This window comes from Juglans regia, chromosome 5, assembly GCF_001411555.2.
Source record: "Juglans regia cultivar Chandler chromosome 5, Walnut 2.0, whole genome shotgun sequence".
NCBI classification, from domain to species: Eukaryota; Viridiplantae; Streptophyta; class Magnoliopsida; order Fagales; family Juglandaceae; genus Juglans; species Juglans regia.
The window spans coordinates 11525069-11543764 of NC_049905.1; the positions used below are offsets into that span (position 1 = coordinate 11525069).

Below are 18696 nucleotides of genomic sequence, written 5' to 3' on the forward strand. Positions count from 1 at the left end.
GCTAGCTAATGGTAATGTGAACCGTTGGATTGGGAGTTAATTAATATAGGCTTGAATCCAATGGCTAGTAAATTCATGATGTGCTAAATAGGAAGGCCAGTGATATCTGCTTTGGTTACTATAAATAGAAATGCATTAGTTGTGTTGATGAGTCTCTTTCTTCTTTGCAATTAAGTCTTCAGATTTACTCATTTATGACCTTACTTCATCAAAGCCTGGGCATGCATCATCCTTTGCTGTAATTATTAAAGTTTGTAATCACCATTAATGTAAAGTTATCCTCTCATGCATAATTAATAGGGATAAATGACCAATAATCTCTGTGCATTACCTCCGTTATAAATTCAGTTCATCATATTTAATGGAAGACACTTTTTACTATCTAAAGTCGTCATATGTTGAAGTTTTCTTCTTACTTAAGAAAATCAAAATACAAATAAAAAATAAATTATAATAATTTTAAATTAAAAAATACAAAAAATAAAACCTTGGATGTGGGTGGCGAATAAGGGCCATCACTCGGTGGCCATTTTTTAGCCACCAATAGTCTTTGGACCAAGCAGGTTTGGTTGTCACGGCCATACGGATTATACATCTTAAGTATACTAGCTTAAAAATGCACACGCTTGATTCCCATGGAGGCAAAGTGCTCGCCTCCAAGGTTAGCAATGCAGTGAGCGAAAGTACCCTCTATCAGGTGAGCAACATGGAGTTCACCAAGGGAAGCAAAGTGCCCTCCAGTTAGGTGTGCACCACAGTTGAAAAATGCTTGTATCCCTAGTGGGAACCACGGGAAACAAAGTACTTGCCATTAAGGAGTGTACCATGGAAACAAAAGTGCTCGAACCCCAGATGAGCACCAAGGGAGTTAAAGTCATCATCCTAGATGAGAACCACAGGTGGCAAAGTGCTCACCACCTCGATGAGCAACATGGAAAGTGAAAGTACTCACTATCAAGTTGAGCACCAAGGGAGGCGAAGTATTCGTACCCTAGACGAACACTACGAGAGGGAAAGTGCTTGCCCCCCAGGCGAGCACCAAGAAAGTTAAAGTGCTCATCGAGGTAAAATGGAAAGTGCTTGTACTCCAAGCAAGCAATGTTGAAATGGAAAGTGCTCAGACACTAGGCAAGCACCACAGGAGTGAAAATGATAGCCACCTTAGTGAGCAACATGGAAATGGAAAGTGTTCGTACCCAAGCAAGCACCATGGGATCAAAGTACTCATGCACCAAGCAAGCAATGAGAAAAGGAAAAGTGCTCGTACGCCAGCTACCATCCTGGGAGGTAAAGTACTTGTAACCCAACCAAACAATATGAGAGGCAAAGTGCTTGTGCCCAGGCAAGTACTCTGAGCGGCAAAGTGCTCACTTTCGAAGGCGAGCAACAAGGAAGTTAAAGTGCTCCCCACCACCTCGACAAGCAACTTGAAAAGTGAAAGTTCTCACCACCTAGGAGAGCACCACAGGAGGCAAAAAGGCTCATCACCTAGGCTGAGCACCTTGAGAGCAAAAGTGCTTGCCACCCAAAGGAGCACCATGAGTCGATCTAGACCCACGCCGATGTTGTGGTCCATCTTTAGGCAGGTGTTGACCCTCAATAGTGTCGTGAGTCTATCCATTAGTCGATATTGACACAAGGCACTGTCGTTGCCATGGGTCTCTGCACCGTTGGTTGCCCCCGTTGCTCCCTGCCCGCCTACTCGTTAATAATAGCCATAACCACCTCTCACCCTCGATGCCTCAACCATTTCCTCATGACGCAATATTACTACTCTCATATATTTTTTTATTGTGCTAGCTGTGGCCCTGTGGGTCACTAGTTCACATGTTTGGGTGATGCTTATAGGGAGTAAAAAGGAAGAGGAAAATAAGCAGTAACATTTTTTATATTGGAGGAAGACAATAAAAAGAACGAATAAGAAAACCTCTTTTGTGGCAAACTCTCGATATGAACAACAACAACGAGAGAAAAAGAAGAAACTTTGCAAGTAAAAAGGCCCCCCTAGAGCTGAAATATAGCATAAGAGATTAAGTATGCTAATAATAGGATCAATTATGTAAAATAAGCATGAAAAGTAGACTTGCATTTGAGTATGCTCGTCGATTTTGCAAGCTTAGTGTTAGTAGCAAGTGCACTTTTCCATGCCTAGTCAGATATTTGAACAAATTTTCAAATTCAAGGTTAGGGAGCGTCATATATAAATTGACGATAATGTCCAATGAATACATTTTTTTCTATATGGTCAAATAACTCTATAAAATTTGAAAAGATTGGCAATTTCATTAGCATGCCTACAAGAAAGATGCAAAACTCGCTCTTTTATCATAAATATGGAAATACGATTAAAGAATCTATTTTTTTCTAGGTCTCATTTATTTGTCACCAATGTGAAATCAGGATTTTACATACTCTAATATTTTTTATGAGCAAAATCATAATATCCTTTTCACTAGGGAATTTGTATCTTTTTATATGTTTAAATTTAAAATATTAATTATGCTTTGCTTTTTAAATAGAAGGTCCTCGTACAATTTTGAACTCCAAGTACTTTTAACTTTGATCATTTTTTAATACACTATTAACGCTCTCGTAAATATGTCACGTCATCACGAACAATAGTGTCACACATGTAAAGAAAGTTTAAAAACACATTTTAAAAAAAATTAAAAAGAATTATAGTCACATGGGGTCTCCACCGAGGCGATGAATGACAATGCTTGAGCCTAGACATACTTGGGTGGCCAGCCATCCAGGCAATGTCCAAGTCTTGCTTTAGGTACCAACCTAGGACCTTGGAGATGGTGTGTCATATATATATATATATATATATATATATATATATATATATATATATAATAACGGGATATAGGGTTTCAAACCCAGATTTTCTATTTGGAGAACCGGACCGTATATTATAAAGCTCTCGGGGCATAGATTTTCCATGTGAAGATGATGTGCCATATTTAACAAACTATTAACAGAAGGATCCTAATGATTAAAATTAAAAATATATGGAGTTTAAAGTTCAAACTTAATATAGGGACTAATTTATCCACAATAGGCTAATTACAGATATTATTTTAAGAGAAAATCTATTTATATATCTTATTTTTTATACACCCAACACACCGTTAATGTGAAAAATTTTCTCATCAACTATGCTATGAAATAATTTGTGTTTTGGTTTTTTTAAAGTTATAATGAGTCTCATTATAAGTGGTGTGTTAACATACCAATTTATGTGTAGCAAAATTCTTATTTTAATATGTAACCATATTTCATATCATAACTTACCTTTTACCTTATACAAGTATCATATCAATTTTTGTGAACAAGATTTATATTAAAAATAAATGATACACTTGATTCATTCTCTTAATATTATTGGAAAAAATATGTGATTTGTTTTAAAAAATCAATTTGCTGAATACATAGCCAAATTAAACCATAGATCTCTTAAAATTGTTGTTCGATATAGTTGAGAGTTAAAGAGGGATAGCCTACAATGATAATATATTATAATATCTATGAATAATAATGAGTTAAGATATTTGAATTTGTTTTGTATTAGAATGTAGGTCTCATTGAGAAATCTTAGGATGAATGAAATAAGTTGATATACTTTTAACTTTTTATAAGGATTTAAAAAAGTGATGGATCTCATCAACTATTGGTATGTTTTATAACGAATGAATAATATTTTATTGTTATGTTTTCTTAATAGAAATCAATTATTTATTAGAAAATCAATTATTTTATTGTTATGTTTTCTTAATAATAATCAAATATTTATCAAGAAATGGAGAAATGGAGAAAGTGAGTTACTAAAGTTCTCTGTTGTGTCTGCAGTGAGTTGAGATAGTGAGAAGTGTTGAAAAAAATTGTGAATAATAATAATAAAGTAATGAAAAAGTAATAATATAATATTAAATAATAGTAAAAAGTAAAGAATAGTAATAATAAGTAGATAAAAAATAATAATAAAATAATAAATAATAGTAGAATATTCTGAGAATACTTGAGATGAGATATTTTGCATGCATTTAGAATGATTTGTGTGAGAATTTAAAAAAAATTGTAATAATGAGATGAAATACTTTCTGAATCCAAACATGCCAGTCATTAACTGTACCAAGTTATATAGTCTCAGACCATTCTAGCATCCAAACGAAACTATTAAGGCTCTGTTTGAATAAATTGTAATTATCAGATAAGATGAAATAAAATTATTTATGTATCCAAATGAAATAAAATTATTTATTGAAACACAACTGGCTAGAAGATCTGGCAACTTTCTCTCTAAACCCAAACCGCAACTTTCTCTCTAAACTCAGCTCATTCAGACCGGCTAGAGGGGGTGGGAGCTTCGGCTCCTTCCCCCCTCACTCTTTCCCTCTACTTCTTTGATTTTCTTTTGTATTTTATTTTTTTCTTTTTCGTTTTTCAGGCCAAATAAAAGGAGAATCGCCGTTGGTGGTCTTTGGGGTCCCTATAGCCAATACGCGCCCCACCAGCAGGTTGCCCAGCCTCCGATCTACACGTCCACCGAACACGGCCCCAACCGAAGTGGAGCGTAGCCTGCAAGCGCGGGACGAAAATTCCGAAGCTCGTCGGCGCGTGGCCCTCACGCGCCACCAAGGAGCTCTCTGCCGTTGCAACGCGCGGCAGCTCCCGAACTGGCGACTCTGGATCTCCCAAAACCGACCGTCGGTTTTCCCTTCCGAGGCATTTTTTGTGCACTATTTTTTCCTTTTTACAGTGTTTTCTCTATGTAATTTATTTATGCATTGTCTTTATTTTTAAGAAAACAAAAAAACCCAAAAATATTTGTCCCTTCGGACTTAGGTCCAAAGGGTGTTGTCCCCCCTCCGCTTAGTCGGTGATGTTGGGGTTTGGTTTCTCCATACTCAATCTAGTTAGGTATGGAGTTTTATGTTTGGTTACTGTGAATTCTGTTGGGAACAGAGTTGTGCTATCTCTTAGATTTTGGTCTTTAGAAATAAGCCGTCTGGACTAGACCATGTCAGTCATATTAGTGTATTGAGATTCTACGAACGTTTGTAATTGACTTGTTATTTGAAGTCAAAAATGTATGTCCTTTTAAATGAATGGAATGAGATCCTTTTTATAAAAAAAAAAAAAAGTTGAGTGCTGTAATATTTATTAAGAATTTATTATTATTTTAAAAACTGAAATGTATTTTGAGATTATTAGACAGTAAAAAGCATTGTAAAACTCCTATTCTAATTTCAAACTCTGGTAAATAGCGAGAGATTTGGAGAGAGATATACATAGCATGTGATGTCACTACATTAAATGTTGTCGCGATGTGAACCTTAACATTAAATAGAGTAACGTTTGCATGGCATGTGATCAGGATATAATCAGGACTGAATGAGATAAGATGAGAATTTTATAAATAATAATAAGATAATTTATTAATAGTAATTAAAATATTTGAATTAAGATATTTTATTAAATTTTAAAAATAAGAAAGAAAATATCGAATATAAATATTATAAAGTTAAAATTATATTATTGTAAAATTAAAATTGTTGAATAATATTATAAAATTATATTATTAGAATATAATTTATTATTATTATTTTTACTTTGAAATTTGAAAAATAGTATTATTTTTTATATTTTGTTTGAGAGTTTATAAAAGTTATAATGATTATATAATGTTTAGATAAAAATGTTAAAAATTTAAAATTATTTATATTTAAATGATGTTTAAAAAAAATTATGAAAACTCTTAAAATAAGATAAATTAGATTCTTTCCCAAACAACCCTATAGTCTCTCAAAATTATGAAAGTGTTGAAAAATGGTCTCTGATCTTTTCAATCACTATCCTCTTACGTTGTATTATATTATTGTAAAAGATAAGTTAGTGATGATAGATATTTTTTCAATAATTTTAGGCCACCGTATTGAAGGACGGAGAGGAGATAATGATTTTAACACTTTTTTCAATTAATAATGATGCACCTATAATTGTTTTCTAACTATTTTATATAAATATAAGTGAAATGCTTTATTAAAAAACCTTTAATTGTATCTAATTATTCTTAATATAAAATAAAGGAGTTAAATAATCTCAAATTTATTATTTTTTCTAAATTATTTTTTCTAAAAAAATGTTGACACTTGATTCATGAAATAACCAGTCCGGTTCGATCCTATTTTACACATTTTTATAACCGAACCGGTATATATCGATTTTGAAAATTTAAGAATTGATACCAGATTGATTCATTTTTTTTTTCTAAGCAAGGAAATTTCATTAGAAAAAAGAAAGATGATACATGAGGAGGATGTGAGGTTCCCCAACAAACATCCAAGAATAATAACCACATCACAAAAAGAGATGAAAAAAACAAAGAAAATATAACGAATTTTGGGACCAATTTCTTGGTCCTCACCCATGCCCTACAAAGAGGGCGCCATCTTAAAAGATGGTTTTTAAATAAGCCATCGTTGGATGCGGTATAAGTTTTAGGTGCACTGCAGTTATTGTCTTAAGATATTTTTTTGAGAGATCCATAGTCCATTTTTAAGATCATTGGTTAGAGAAAGAGATAACATAGTAGAAAGACCGGCATTATATGACCATATCTACGACGAAGCATCTGTCTTCCCTCGCCTCTGTCGTGGCACGTGGATGCTACGCGCTGATGGTTGGGAGATAAGGTGGGGCAAATATGAAAGATCGTGAGGTGAGAAATCTACTAGAACGGTACATGTAGCCATCAGAGTCGTTGGGGCGTGGAGGCGGGTGAAGACTACGCATAGAAGTAAGCCGCTCGTGAGGGTCAAGCATTGAGAGTTTTGGTGTGGTTCCATGTCGTCCAGTAGATCGGTGGTAGTAGGATTGCGTGGTGGGCACATGTTGACTGATGGTGGTAGGAGCGTAGTAGATCTGACGAAAACTGAATCGGTGGAGGGGACGAGAAAAAAAAAACACTACCATAGATGCATATTCACACAGTAACAGTAGAAAGGAAATGGAGATTGAGAGTATGGTGAAAAGCATATTCACACAACTCTCACCTTCCTCTTCTGCGGAAACTCTCGGAATGATTTGGAGTTTCTAGCAAGAAGGAATAGCTTCTCTTTCTAGAGAAAATGATGTTCTAATTCATGATCCCGGATTGATTCATTACCAAAACCAGAACTTTTGATTTTTTCAATTTTGGTCTAGTCCGGTCCGATTTTTCCGTTTTACGGATTATCAATATTAGTAATAATATGATGTTTAAATATATTAAAATATTAGTTTATTTATATTATAATATAATTACATTATTTTATAATAATTAACCCATACTAGTATAATATTGAATTTAACTATAATCTATATAAGTTTTAAACTTTTTATATGAGTATGTATGATCAAATGTATAAAAATGTATTTATAAAAAGAATATATATTATAATTTATTATGCCAAAAATGTATTTATCTTTAATATATATATATATATATCAAAAGTTTATATTAATAACTTAATATTGATGTTTATGTTTAAGATTAAAATTTATGTTATATTAATTTTAAATTAGAAGATTAAAATTTGTATCTTATAACAAATGTTATATTAAAAATTATAAAATTAATTTTATGTTATAATATTAAAAGATTTAAATAATAAAATTAAAATTTTATGTTATATTAATTAACAATTTAATATATAATATAAAAAATTATAAATATATATACCTATTCGGTTTAAAACGATTTTTAAAATATAAAAATCGTTGGCCCAGTCTAAGATCAATTTTGATTCTTAAAAAGGGGTATCGTATTGATTATAAATTAGACTGAACCCACGACTCGATAAAATTTAACCGATTTTTCAGTTTTTTTTTTCACACTTTACAAATCTATTTTAAAATATATTATTTTATTATTTTATTTTATTTTACTTTTAAATATATATAAAATTATTTTTATTATGTAGTTAAAAAAATAAAATGATATATTTTTAAGTGGATATAAAATAATATATTTTTAAGTAGATGTACAAAATATGAGGATTATATCTATAATTTTTCATCTGCAGTGCTCGCACGCGGACTCCATAGTCCATAGCTCGCGTTTTGGGCCTTCGAACCGAACCGAACTCGACGGTTCTGGAATTGGACGAAGCTTCTGGAATATCCTCTCTTCCAATAAAACTAAACCCTAAAGACCCAACACTCTCTCGCTGCCTCCTTATCCACACGACCACTCTCTCACTGACCCACAACCCAAAAACCCTTAGCGTCGCTCTTGAGAAATGGCGTCGACTAACGCTATCTCTACAGCATCCATCTTCTGCTCCCCCAAACAGGTGCTTGTTTATCTTTCTGATTGGGCTCTTTTGGTTATTCCTTTGCCTTCGTAGAAAAATTTCTGGGAAAAATAATATGCTTGCGCGGGGGGTGTGTATTGTGGGTTTGGTTATCTGGGCTTAAGGACCTGAAGAGGTTTAATGTTTATCATTTAGTTTTGAGTTTGCTGGTTAAAAATATAATTGCTTTTCGTTGTTGTTCTTGATGGAAATGAGAGCAATTGAGGATTTTATCTTCTAGGCACTCTGTTTTTGTTGTGTTCTAGGCGTGGTCTTGTATACGTTGCAATCTTTTCTAGTTACAATTTGGGAATTATTATGTTGGTTTTTATATTTAAATATATGCAATAATCTGTGGATGCAATGTGACAGGGGTTGAGAAGAAGGGGTTCTCAGCAGCAGAGTAACAGGCTGAATCTTAGACAATCGAGCGGCAGGCTCCTTGTGAGGGCTGCTGCAAAGGAAATTGCATTCGACCAGCATTCAAGATCTGCACTGCAGTCCGGAATTGATAAGCTTGCGGATGCTGTTGGGCTTACTCTTGGTCCAAGAGGTAACTTCTTGTTCTGGCTGTTTCCATCGTTAAATGGAGTGGTGCTGGTGACTTAACTGATATGGGAGCTCTTGGTAACCGGTTGGTGGAGGCGCTTGGTAACCATTATTCATAGAAAAAACTTTACTGACATGGGAGCTAATCCATCAAGATTTCATAGTTATTGTTTTATTGAGAAAAATACTTCTGTAGTCCCTGCAATTTTGCCCAATTGAAATGCGCCTTATCTATAAATTATTTTTAGATGTAAATTAACTTCAATTTTCTTGGGAGGTTTTGTATATTTGTCCTTTCCATTGTAATATATATATATTTTTTTAAAGAGTTTTGTCGTTTGTAGCAATTGCTCAATGCAGTCTGGGTTAACATCAATTTTGTATTTGATGTGTCTCTTTTTGGTATTTTGAAGGGAGAAATGTTGTGTTGGATGAATTTGGAAGTCCTAAAGTAGTAAACGATGGAGTCACAATTGCTCGAGCTATTGAGCTCCCCGATGCCATGGAAAATGCTGGTGCAGCACTCATTAGGGAGGTTGGATCTTCATCTTTACCGTATTATATGCTATAATGTTTCTTTCTTCAATTTCTGTTTTTACTATAAATGTATTCTACAGTTGACTAAGAGATGTTTTGATAATGTATTTACTTGTTTGTGTTGTGGTACATAGGTTGCAAGTAAAACCAATGATTCGGCTGGTGATGGTACAACCACTGCGTCAGTTCTTGCACGGGAAATCATTAAATTAGGTCTTTTGAGTGTCACTTCTGGTGCAAATCCAGTCTCTATAAAGCGGGGGATCGATAAAACTGTACTGGGCTTGGTAGAAGAGTTGGAGAAGAAGGCTAGGGCTGTCGAAGGTCGTGACGATATCGAAGGTATTGTGTTTGTTTTATTATTATTTGAAATATTTGTTTATTTGGTGACAAAATTTTTACTTCTTTAATTTCTTTTTTTAAATTTTGGATTTTCCTTTTGGGTTTTCTTTCCAGCTGTTGCAACCATATCTGCGGGGAATGATGATCTTATTGGGGCTATGATTGCGGATGCGATTGACAAGGTTGGGCCAGATGGCGTTTTGTCCATCGAGTCGTCATCTTCATTTGAAACAACTGTTGAAGTCGAAGAAGGAATGGAAGTGAGTCTATGTATTTTTTTATTCTAGACCGTGAGTTGATTTATTGTGTGCGTGGCGCATAAGCATGCTTGTAGTTGTTTGAGGCTCATCTGCCGTTTTGGTTCCTTTTGGTGCACAGATTGACAGAGGTTATATCTCCCCACAATTTGTCACAAACCCTGAAAAGTTGATTGCTGAATTTGAGAATGCAAGAGTCTTGGTGACAGATCAGAAGATTTCTGCAATAAAGGACATAATTCCCTTGTTAGAGAAGACCACTCAGTTGAGAGCCCCGTTGCTTATAATTGCAGAGGATGTCACTGGGGAGGCCTTGGCTACACTTGTTGTAAATAAGTTGCGGGGCATTCTCAATGTGGCAGCAATTAAGGCTCCTGGTTTTGGTGAGAGGAGAAAAGCCCTCCTTCAAGATATTGCTATTCTAACAGGTAGTTACATCTCATTAGAATGAAAGAGTTTGGTTCTATATATTTTCCCTGTCATATAATAATGTATAGTGTATAGTGTACTTATAAAAGCTTTAACAATTGTTAGTGGTTGGCAAATGAAATGTGGATATAACACTGTCAGATTCAGGTATTTTTGGTTTGTCTATGCTCTGTTGCTGTCCCTTTGGTTGCGAATATACATTTTGAGTATGAAATTAAGGCCAATTTCTTCTCTTGGAATTTTGTTATCCTAGTAGGTTTTTATTTTTATTTTTTATTTTTATTTTTATAAGTTAGTAGGTTTTGATATTGAAAGGCTTTATTGTGTTTGTAGTCTTTTACAACAACATAACAGGGGTAAGGTGCACCATATTATAGGTACAATGTCACTTCGTGGTGCTAATTTATGTTCTTGATCCATATTTCAGGAGCTGAGTTCCAAGCCAGTGATCTGGGGCTGCTTATTGAGAACACCTCAGTTGAGCAGCTTGGCTTGGCTAGAAAGGTGACCATCACCAAGGACTCCACCACCATTATTGCAGATGCTGCATCAAAGGATGAGTTACAAGCCAGGATAGCACAATTGAAGAAGGAATTATCTGAGACAGATTCAGTGTATGACTCAGAGAAACTAGCTGAGAGAATTGCCAAATTGTCTGGTGGGGTAGCTGTAATAAAGGTGGGTGCTGCAACGGAGACAGAACTTGAGGACCGTAAACTCCGTATTGAAGATGCCAAGAATGCCACTTTCGCTGCCATAGAGGAAGGGATTGTGCCAGGTGGTGGTGCTGCACTGGTTCATCTCTCAACTCATGTTCCAGCAATTAAGGAGAAGCTTGACGATGCAGATGAGCGGCTTGGTGCTGATATTGTGCAGAAGGTAAGAAGTCTATTATATAACATGATAAACTACTGATGGAAGTTTTGGTTGAGTAGCAAACTGGTTGAGGGCTGCTGCTAATTTAAATTTGGTACTAGTTTTGGTGTAGAAAATATGGTTTTTTTTTTTTTTTTCTAAACTGGGTTTGAATGTCCCACTCGCCAGTTTATTATGGCTGCAGCTTTTAAGAATGTGAGAAGCTAAACCAAGTTTTAGAATGGTTGGGTTGCTTCTCAGAAGCCCCAAGCTGCATAAATAAACAGACTGAAAGGTAGCTCATACTTCTTAAAAGCTTGAAGCACCCTCTGGAAAGCCACAGAAACCCTCCACCAGAAAAATCTGGCATGCTTCAAGAAGTGGCTTTGGGTTGGATTTCTGCTACGGTATAGAGAGCTGCAGTTATCCTCGAGGGGTGGGTGTTTGTGCTGTATCAAAAGAATCTGGCGTGCCACTAAATTATAGCAATGTCCTTGGTGCTGTTGGTCTATTAGATGAATAATTTATGTGAAATGGATTTGTTTATTCCTTGCTGTGTAAGATTAAATTTCTTGGCGGGGTTCTTACCTTTTGATTGATGTGTTTAAAATGTAGGCACTGGTAGCACCAGCATCACTGATTGCTGGAAATGCTGGAATGGAAGGTGAGGTAGTTGTGGAGAAGATAAAGGACAGCGAATGGGAAGTTGGTTACAACGCAATGACAGACAAGTATGAGAACTTGGTGGAGTCTGGCGTTATCGACCCAGCAAAGGTGACACGATGTGCATTGCAGAACGCTGCTTCAGTTGCAGGGATGGTCCTGACCACCCAGGCCATTGTGGTTGAAAAGGCTAAACCTAAGGCACCCATGGCTGCTCCCCCACAAGGACTTACAGTGTGATCTTCTCTCAAGAATTCATCAAAATACAAGTGTTTTTAGGATTTTAGGTTTGAAAGAGCAGCTGTCCTATTGCGGTGAATTAAGAGGTATGTCATTTCCAAGTAGTAGTAATTTGCCTTTTTTATTGTACGGATTTGGAATATTGTAATTTTGTAGTCTGGTGTGTAATACCAATGGGTCCGGATGGATGGCAGTATTGACATGAAGGAACGAAATGACTTGAATGACCTTGAAACATCATGTATCAGCTCTCCTATCCGACTTGGGGGAGCTTGAGCTTTGAGAGTAATGTTACTTGAAACATCATGCATGACAATCGCTTAACACAATTTGTAATGTACTTTCTAGCAAGAACGCTACTGAACCTTCAACAATCGTATGCACAGAATTCACTCAAGAAGATTTCACGCTACAAGACAATTATTCTCAAATGCAAGATTATATTTGTGAATCTTGGTAGGGAATTTTCGAGGAATTCCCAACCTTAAAGTTGTATTAAACTTCAATGATCAACCAATGCCTCTTACACAGGAGCTGTGCTGCTACTTTTATAGAAGATGACCCAAAACGACCAAGACTGAAATGTAAAACGCACATACATCTCTTAAAAGCAATACTCATCGTTTCACTTAAAGCCAAAATATAACTCTACAAGCCAAAATATAACTCTACAAATCAAACGACACTATAACTTAATATTCTAATGCGTGCCATATCACTTAAATCCTCTTTTTTATTTTAGAAGTAGTTACAATCGTTATTCTCATTATTCCCCTAATTTTTTTTTCCTTATGCTTCCTTTCAACTCTCCTCACCCCGCATAGCCTTTACCCTTCTTGTGCATCATAATCTTCCCTCCTCTTCAAGGACCAGCACCCAAGCACCTGTGACAATCTCCACCTCTTTAAGACCTTGCTCCTAAGGCACTTGTGACCAGCACAAGATAGTGCCAACCAAATGAGGATAGATAGACCTCAATTTGTATAACAACTCCCAAGAGTTATCATCCATATTAGCACCCACCCATTTAATCAAGACCTCAATAGCAGCATGGTCCCCTACCTTTTTCATCCCCCTCAAGAATTTTTTCAGGCTTGGGTTGAACAACACCTTCATCATCAACTGGAGGCAATGTAAGAAAAGGAGAAATCTGGTCCCCTAGTTTCTTCTTAAGACAAGAAACATAGAAAACTTGATGGATTTTTTATGTAGAAGGCAACCTCAACTTATAAGCAACTGTCCCAATTTTCTGAATCACTTGAAAGAGACCATAATATCGAGGGGCAAGTTTCATGTTATGTCTCATGGCTACTGATTTTTGTCTATAAGGTTGAAGTTTAAGAAAAACCCAATCACCCTCCACAAAAAATCTTTCTGATCTCCTTTTGTTAGCATACATCTTCATTCTACTTTGAGCTTTCCTTAAGTTTTCTTTCAATAATGACAACATTTGTTCACGATTCCTCAAGTACTGATCTATTGCTTCATTAGTAGTGGTGCCTGCTACATAAGACGACAATCTTAGTGGTGGCATTCCATACAAAGCTTGAAATGGAGAGATGCCTGTAGAGGCATGCACAATTGTATTGTAATGCCACTCAGCCATAGGAAGTCAAATACTCCAACTCTTTGGTTTAGAACCACTGTAAGCTCTTAAGTAGGCTTCAATAGCCTTATTCAAAGCCCCAGCTTGACCATCAGATTGAGGATGGTAAGCTGAGCTCATAGTTTAGGTCATGCCCTGCACCTTGAAGAGTTCTTGCCAAAACAAACTGGTGAACACAACATCACGATCTGACACAATTGTTCTAGGTAAACCATGAAGCTTGAAAACCCCCGAGAACAAAAATTCTGTCACCTTAGCTGCAGTATAAGGGTGAGACAAAGGAAAAAAATGACCAAACTTGGTCAATTTGTCCTCCACTGTAAAAATAACAGTCCTTCCATTAGAACTTGGAAGACCCTTAATGAAATCCATGGCAATATCGAGCTAAGGGTTCTGAGGAATGGGCAATGGTTGAAGTAACCCTGTTGGAAGAACATTTTCTGACTTGTTGACTTGATAGACTTGACACTCCTTAACCAATTTCCTGATGTCTTTCCTCATACTAGGCCAAAAAAAAAATCCATTTTAGCTATTTGTAAAGTTTTATGGTAGCCAACATGTCCTGCCTCTGGACTGTAGTGAATATATTGCAATACTTTCTTCTGAAATGATGAATCAGGAACAATCACCATTCTGCCCTTCCTGAGTAGAAGTCCTTGCTACAAGGAAAATTCTCTTGGAACATGTTCCCCCTTCTTCAGAGCATCAATTAATTGAGTAATGTGAGAGGATTCTGAGTAACTTAGTGTCAGTTCAGTAATCCAAATAGGAGTAGGAAATGAAACGAGTGCCAAAACAACAGAATCTTCTTCCATCTTCCTTGAAAGTGCATCAGCCACCTTGTTATCCCTGCCTCTCTTGTACTCAACTTTAAAGTCATATCCCATGAGCTTTGAGATCCACTTGTGCTGTGCTTTTATGGCTATCTTCTGTTCCAACAAATGCTTAAGAGCTTGCTGGTCAATTTTAATCTTAAATGGCTAACTAATCAAGTAAGGCCTCCATTTCCCAACTGCACTCACAAGTGCTAAAATTTATTTTTCATATGTTGACAAAAGTAGAGCCTTACCCTTGAGTGCTTTACTAAAATAGGCTATAGGTTGGCTGTTCTGCATCAACATAGCCCCCAAACCTACTCTAGAAGCATTACATTCGATGGAAAATTCTTGAGAAAACTTTAGCAGCTTCAAAATTGGAGGATGAGCTACAACATGCTTGAGGTGCAAAAAGCCTTCTTAGCTTCTACAATCCATTCAAAGGAATTCGTTTTCAATAACATGGTCAATGGGGCAGCTATTGAATCATAATTTTTGATAAACTTCCTATAATAAGTAGTTAAGCCTAAAAAACCTCCTAAGGCCTTAACTATTTTAGAAAAAGGCCACTCCATCATAGCTGAGATTTTGGAAGGGTCTGCTTTTACACCTTCCCCAGATATAATATGGCCCAAGTAGTCAACTTCCATGACACCAAATTTGCACTTAGACTTTTTAGCAAACAAAGTATGTTGCCATAAAGCAAATAACACTATTTTTAAATGTTCCAGATGTTGAGCTAGATCTTGGCTGTAAACCAAGATATCATCGAAAAAGACTAAGAAAATTTTCGAAGGAAATATTTAAAGACATGATTCATTAAACCTAAAAAAGTGGCTGGTGCATTAGTAAGCCTAAAAGGCATTACTAAGAACTCATAATGGCCTTCATGAGTTCTAAATGCTGTCTTAGGGATATCTTCTTCCCTCACTCTTATTTGATGATAACCTGATCGTAAATCAAGTTTAGAAATATACCTTACTTCATATAATTCATCCAAGAGCTCATATATCATAGGAATTGGAAATTTATCATTGACAGTTTCTTGATTGAGAGCTCTATAGTCCATGCACGTTCTTCATGTGCCATCAGCTTTCTTCACCAAGAGAACAGGTGAAGAAAATGAACTTTGGCTTGGTTTAATCACCCCATTCAGTAATAAGTCTTTAACAATTTTTTTCTATTTCTATTTTTTGGTAATGGGGGTACCTATAAGGCCTCACAAAAACTGGAGCAGTCCCCTCTTTCAACATCATTCGAGGGTCAAAATCTGGAGGTGGAGGCAACCCCATTGGTTCCTCAAATACAGATTTGAACTGGTGCAACATCTTTTCAACTTTTGGTAAAGGCTTTTTTTCTCAACATCATTCTGAACTGCTACAAGCTGTAGAAGCCAACCTTGTTGTCCAATGAAGGAAGACTTCATCATGTGAACTCCAGCTTCTACATGAATCTTTTCAGACAAGCCTTGTAGAAACAATTTCTTACCAGCAACCTCAAACTGCATTGACATATTTGTAAAATCCCACTGAATATGACCCAATGTTTTAAGCCATTGAACCCCCAAGACAATGTCACACACTCCAAGAGTCAGAACATGGAAAGGGACTAAACTCAGTTCCTTGCACCTTAATCACTTCCTCACATCTGCCTTGGCTGATTATGCTAGTACCATCTGCTACTTTCACCTGAAGACCTCCATCTTCAACCACTTTCAACTTTGTTGCTTCTACTACCAAAGGATCCAAGAAATTATGAGTACTTCTTGAATCCACAAGGATTTCAACAGAAAATGAGCCTATTTTACCCAAGAGTTTCAACAGAAAATGCAACCAGAAATGGCATGAATAGAAACTTCAAGTTCCTTAATTTCCTTCTTAACCACTTCATTAGATTCTTGCAGTGACTGAGCCTCAACTTCATCCCCACTGTCAACTACCTCTTGCATGTCACTACTTTCTCCATGTACGAAATAAACCCTCGGATTCTTGCATACATGATTGGGATTCCACTTTTCCTCACAGTGGAAACATAGACTTTTTTTCCTTTTTTCATCCAGCTGAAATGAATTCACCTTTTTAAGAGGAAACACATTCTTTTGACCCTTATTAGCTAGATCAACCAGTCCCATGCTATTAACTGGCCACTTCTCAACAAAATGGTCATTTTGTCTCCAAGATTTTCTTGAGGATAACACATGCTTCTCTTGCAGCTTTGCCAAGCCAAAGGCAACCCCTAAGGTTTAGTGGATTAAACATTTTCACAGATATTTGAATGTCATCTTTTAGTCTACTAATAAAGCAACTCATCTTATGTTTATCAGACAAACCTTTTAGCCTATTGGACAAGGCCTCAAATTGTGATGCATACAAACTAATAGAAGTAGTTTGTTTTAATTTGGTTAAAGCCTCCATTGGATCATCAAATGCTGAAGGTCCAAACCTTCATTGCATTGCTACCACTAAGGTCTCCCATGAGTTAAACTGTCCAGAGTCAAAGGCATTTTGGTACCACACCAATGCCTCACCTTCCATATGGTGCAAGGCTACCATTAGTTTTTGATGGAAAGGTACTTGAAAACAATCAAAGTACTGATTGGCCTTAAAGATCCAATCCGCAGGATCACTACCACTAAAATGTGGAAAATCCAACCTAAAATTCCTCTGAAAAACTCCCCGCTTCATAATTCCTAGGCTAATTACATACTTCTCTATCTCTACGAGATATAACATTGACAAAATCAAACAAAGATCTCAACATATTTGAAATTTGTTCTAACATTTCTGTTATTCCCGAAATGGTTTGTTGATGTTGTTTCAGATGCTTTTGCATCATTTCTTGTTGCCTTTGAGATCCTTCAATCTGACCTTTCAATGCTGCATGCGTGCCATCCGCCATTAGAATTGCCGTTGCAAGGATCGACTACTACTAATACCACTTGTAATGTACTTGCTAGCAAGAACACTACTGAACCTTCAATAATCGAATGCACATAATTCACTCAAGAAGAATTCACGCCACAAGACAGAATTATTCTCAAACGCAAGATTTCATTCGTGAGTGTTGACAAGGAATTTTCGAGGACTTCTCAACCTCCAAGTTGTATTAAACTTCAATGATCAATCAATGCCTTTTACACAGAAGCTGCGCTGCTTTTATACACGTAGAGCATGAAGATGACCCAAAACGACCAAGACTGAAATGTAAAACGCACATTACAGCTCCTAAAAGCAATACTCACCGTTTCACTTAAAGCCAAAACACAACTCTACAAACAAAATTACTCAATAACCTAATATTACAATGCACACCGTATCACTTAAAATGCCAAACCCCCATTTTTATTCTAAAAGTAGTTATAGCCGTTACTCTCATTATTCCCTTCAGTTAAAACCGTTACTTCTTCTTCCTCCTACTTCCCTTCAACCCTTCTCACCTAGTATAGCCTTCACCCTTCTTAAGCATCATAACCTTCCCTCCTCTTCAAGGACCAGCTCCCAACCACCCGTGACACAATTGACATGGAAAACATGAATTAGTCCAAACCATCGACCGAACAATTCTACTTCATATTTTCTGTCTAAATTGAATCACCAAATTTGAAAAAAAGAATTAACAGTATTTGATGTCCATGCATGAATGAATTGCGTGATACTGACAATATTTAGCTCTTTCTAAGCATGCACTATTGGGTCTTCTCTCCTTAAAATAGACTACTCAATTCAAACACAAAATTTGAGATCTCAACCCTATTTCGGGTTACTTTCTTTGTTGTATAACAATAATAGCCCAGCTAACTATCATTCTAATATACGTAAAATTTTATGATAGATTTTGATTTTTTTTTCTTCTTGTTGATCATTCCTTTCCTATTTAAGTGATAAGTGGAGGATATCTTACTCCTCTTATCACATTGAGGACAAAGTACTTGTTTGGATTCAAGAACAAAGTCTTGAGAAGTATAAGATGGAAAAGACAAGAACAGATATGACGGGATTCATGATTTTTTTTTTTGAAAACCAATCTTTTTATATAAGAAAAAACTTCATTTATGGCAAACGAAT

General features: G+C 35.9%; 1 protein-coding gene across 1 annotated transcript; it reads left to right on the top strand.

Moving 5' to 3' along the window:
- The first annotated feature begins 8076 nt into the window (after positions 1–8076).
- On the top strand, positions 8077–12540 carry LOC108987030 (ruBisCO large subunit-binding protein subunit alpha). The gene is made up of 8 exons (XM_018959870.2): positions 8077–8339; positions 8712–8892; positions 9302–9423; positions 9560–9767; positions 9882–10027; positions 10146–10452; positions 10881–11332; positions 11924–12540. Exons 1-8 carry the CDS (start codon positions 8286–8288, stop codon positions 12209–12211), a joined length of 1758 nt encoding a protein of 585 aa, XP_018815415.1. The 5' UTR covers positions 8077–8285; the 3' UTR covers positions 12212–12540.
- Positions 12541–18696: the final 6156 nt, after the last annotated feature.

Coding starts and splice junctions, on each gene's coding strand:
- LOC108987030 (XM_018959870.2), top strand. CDS start 8,286: ATGGCGTCGACTAACGCTATCTCTACAGCATCCATCTTCTGCTCCCCC. Junction 8,893..9,301: donor GCTTACTCTTGGTCCAAGAG/GTAACTTCTTGT, acceptor GGTATTTTGAAG/GGAGAAATGTTGTGTTGGAT. Junction 10,453..10,880: donor AGATATTGCTATTCTAACAG/GTAGTTACATCT, acceptor TCCATATTTCAG/GAGCTGAGTTCCAAGCCAGT.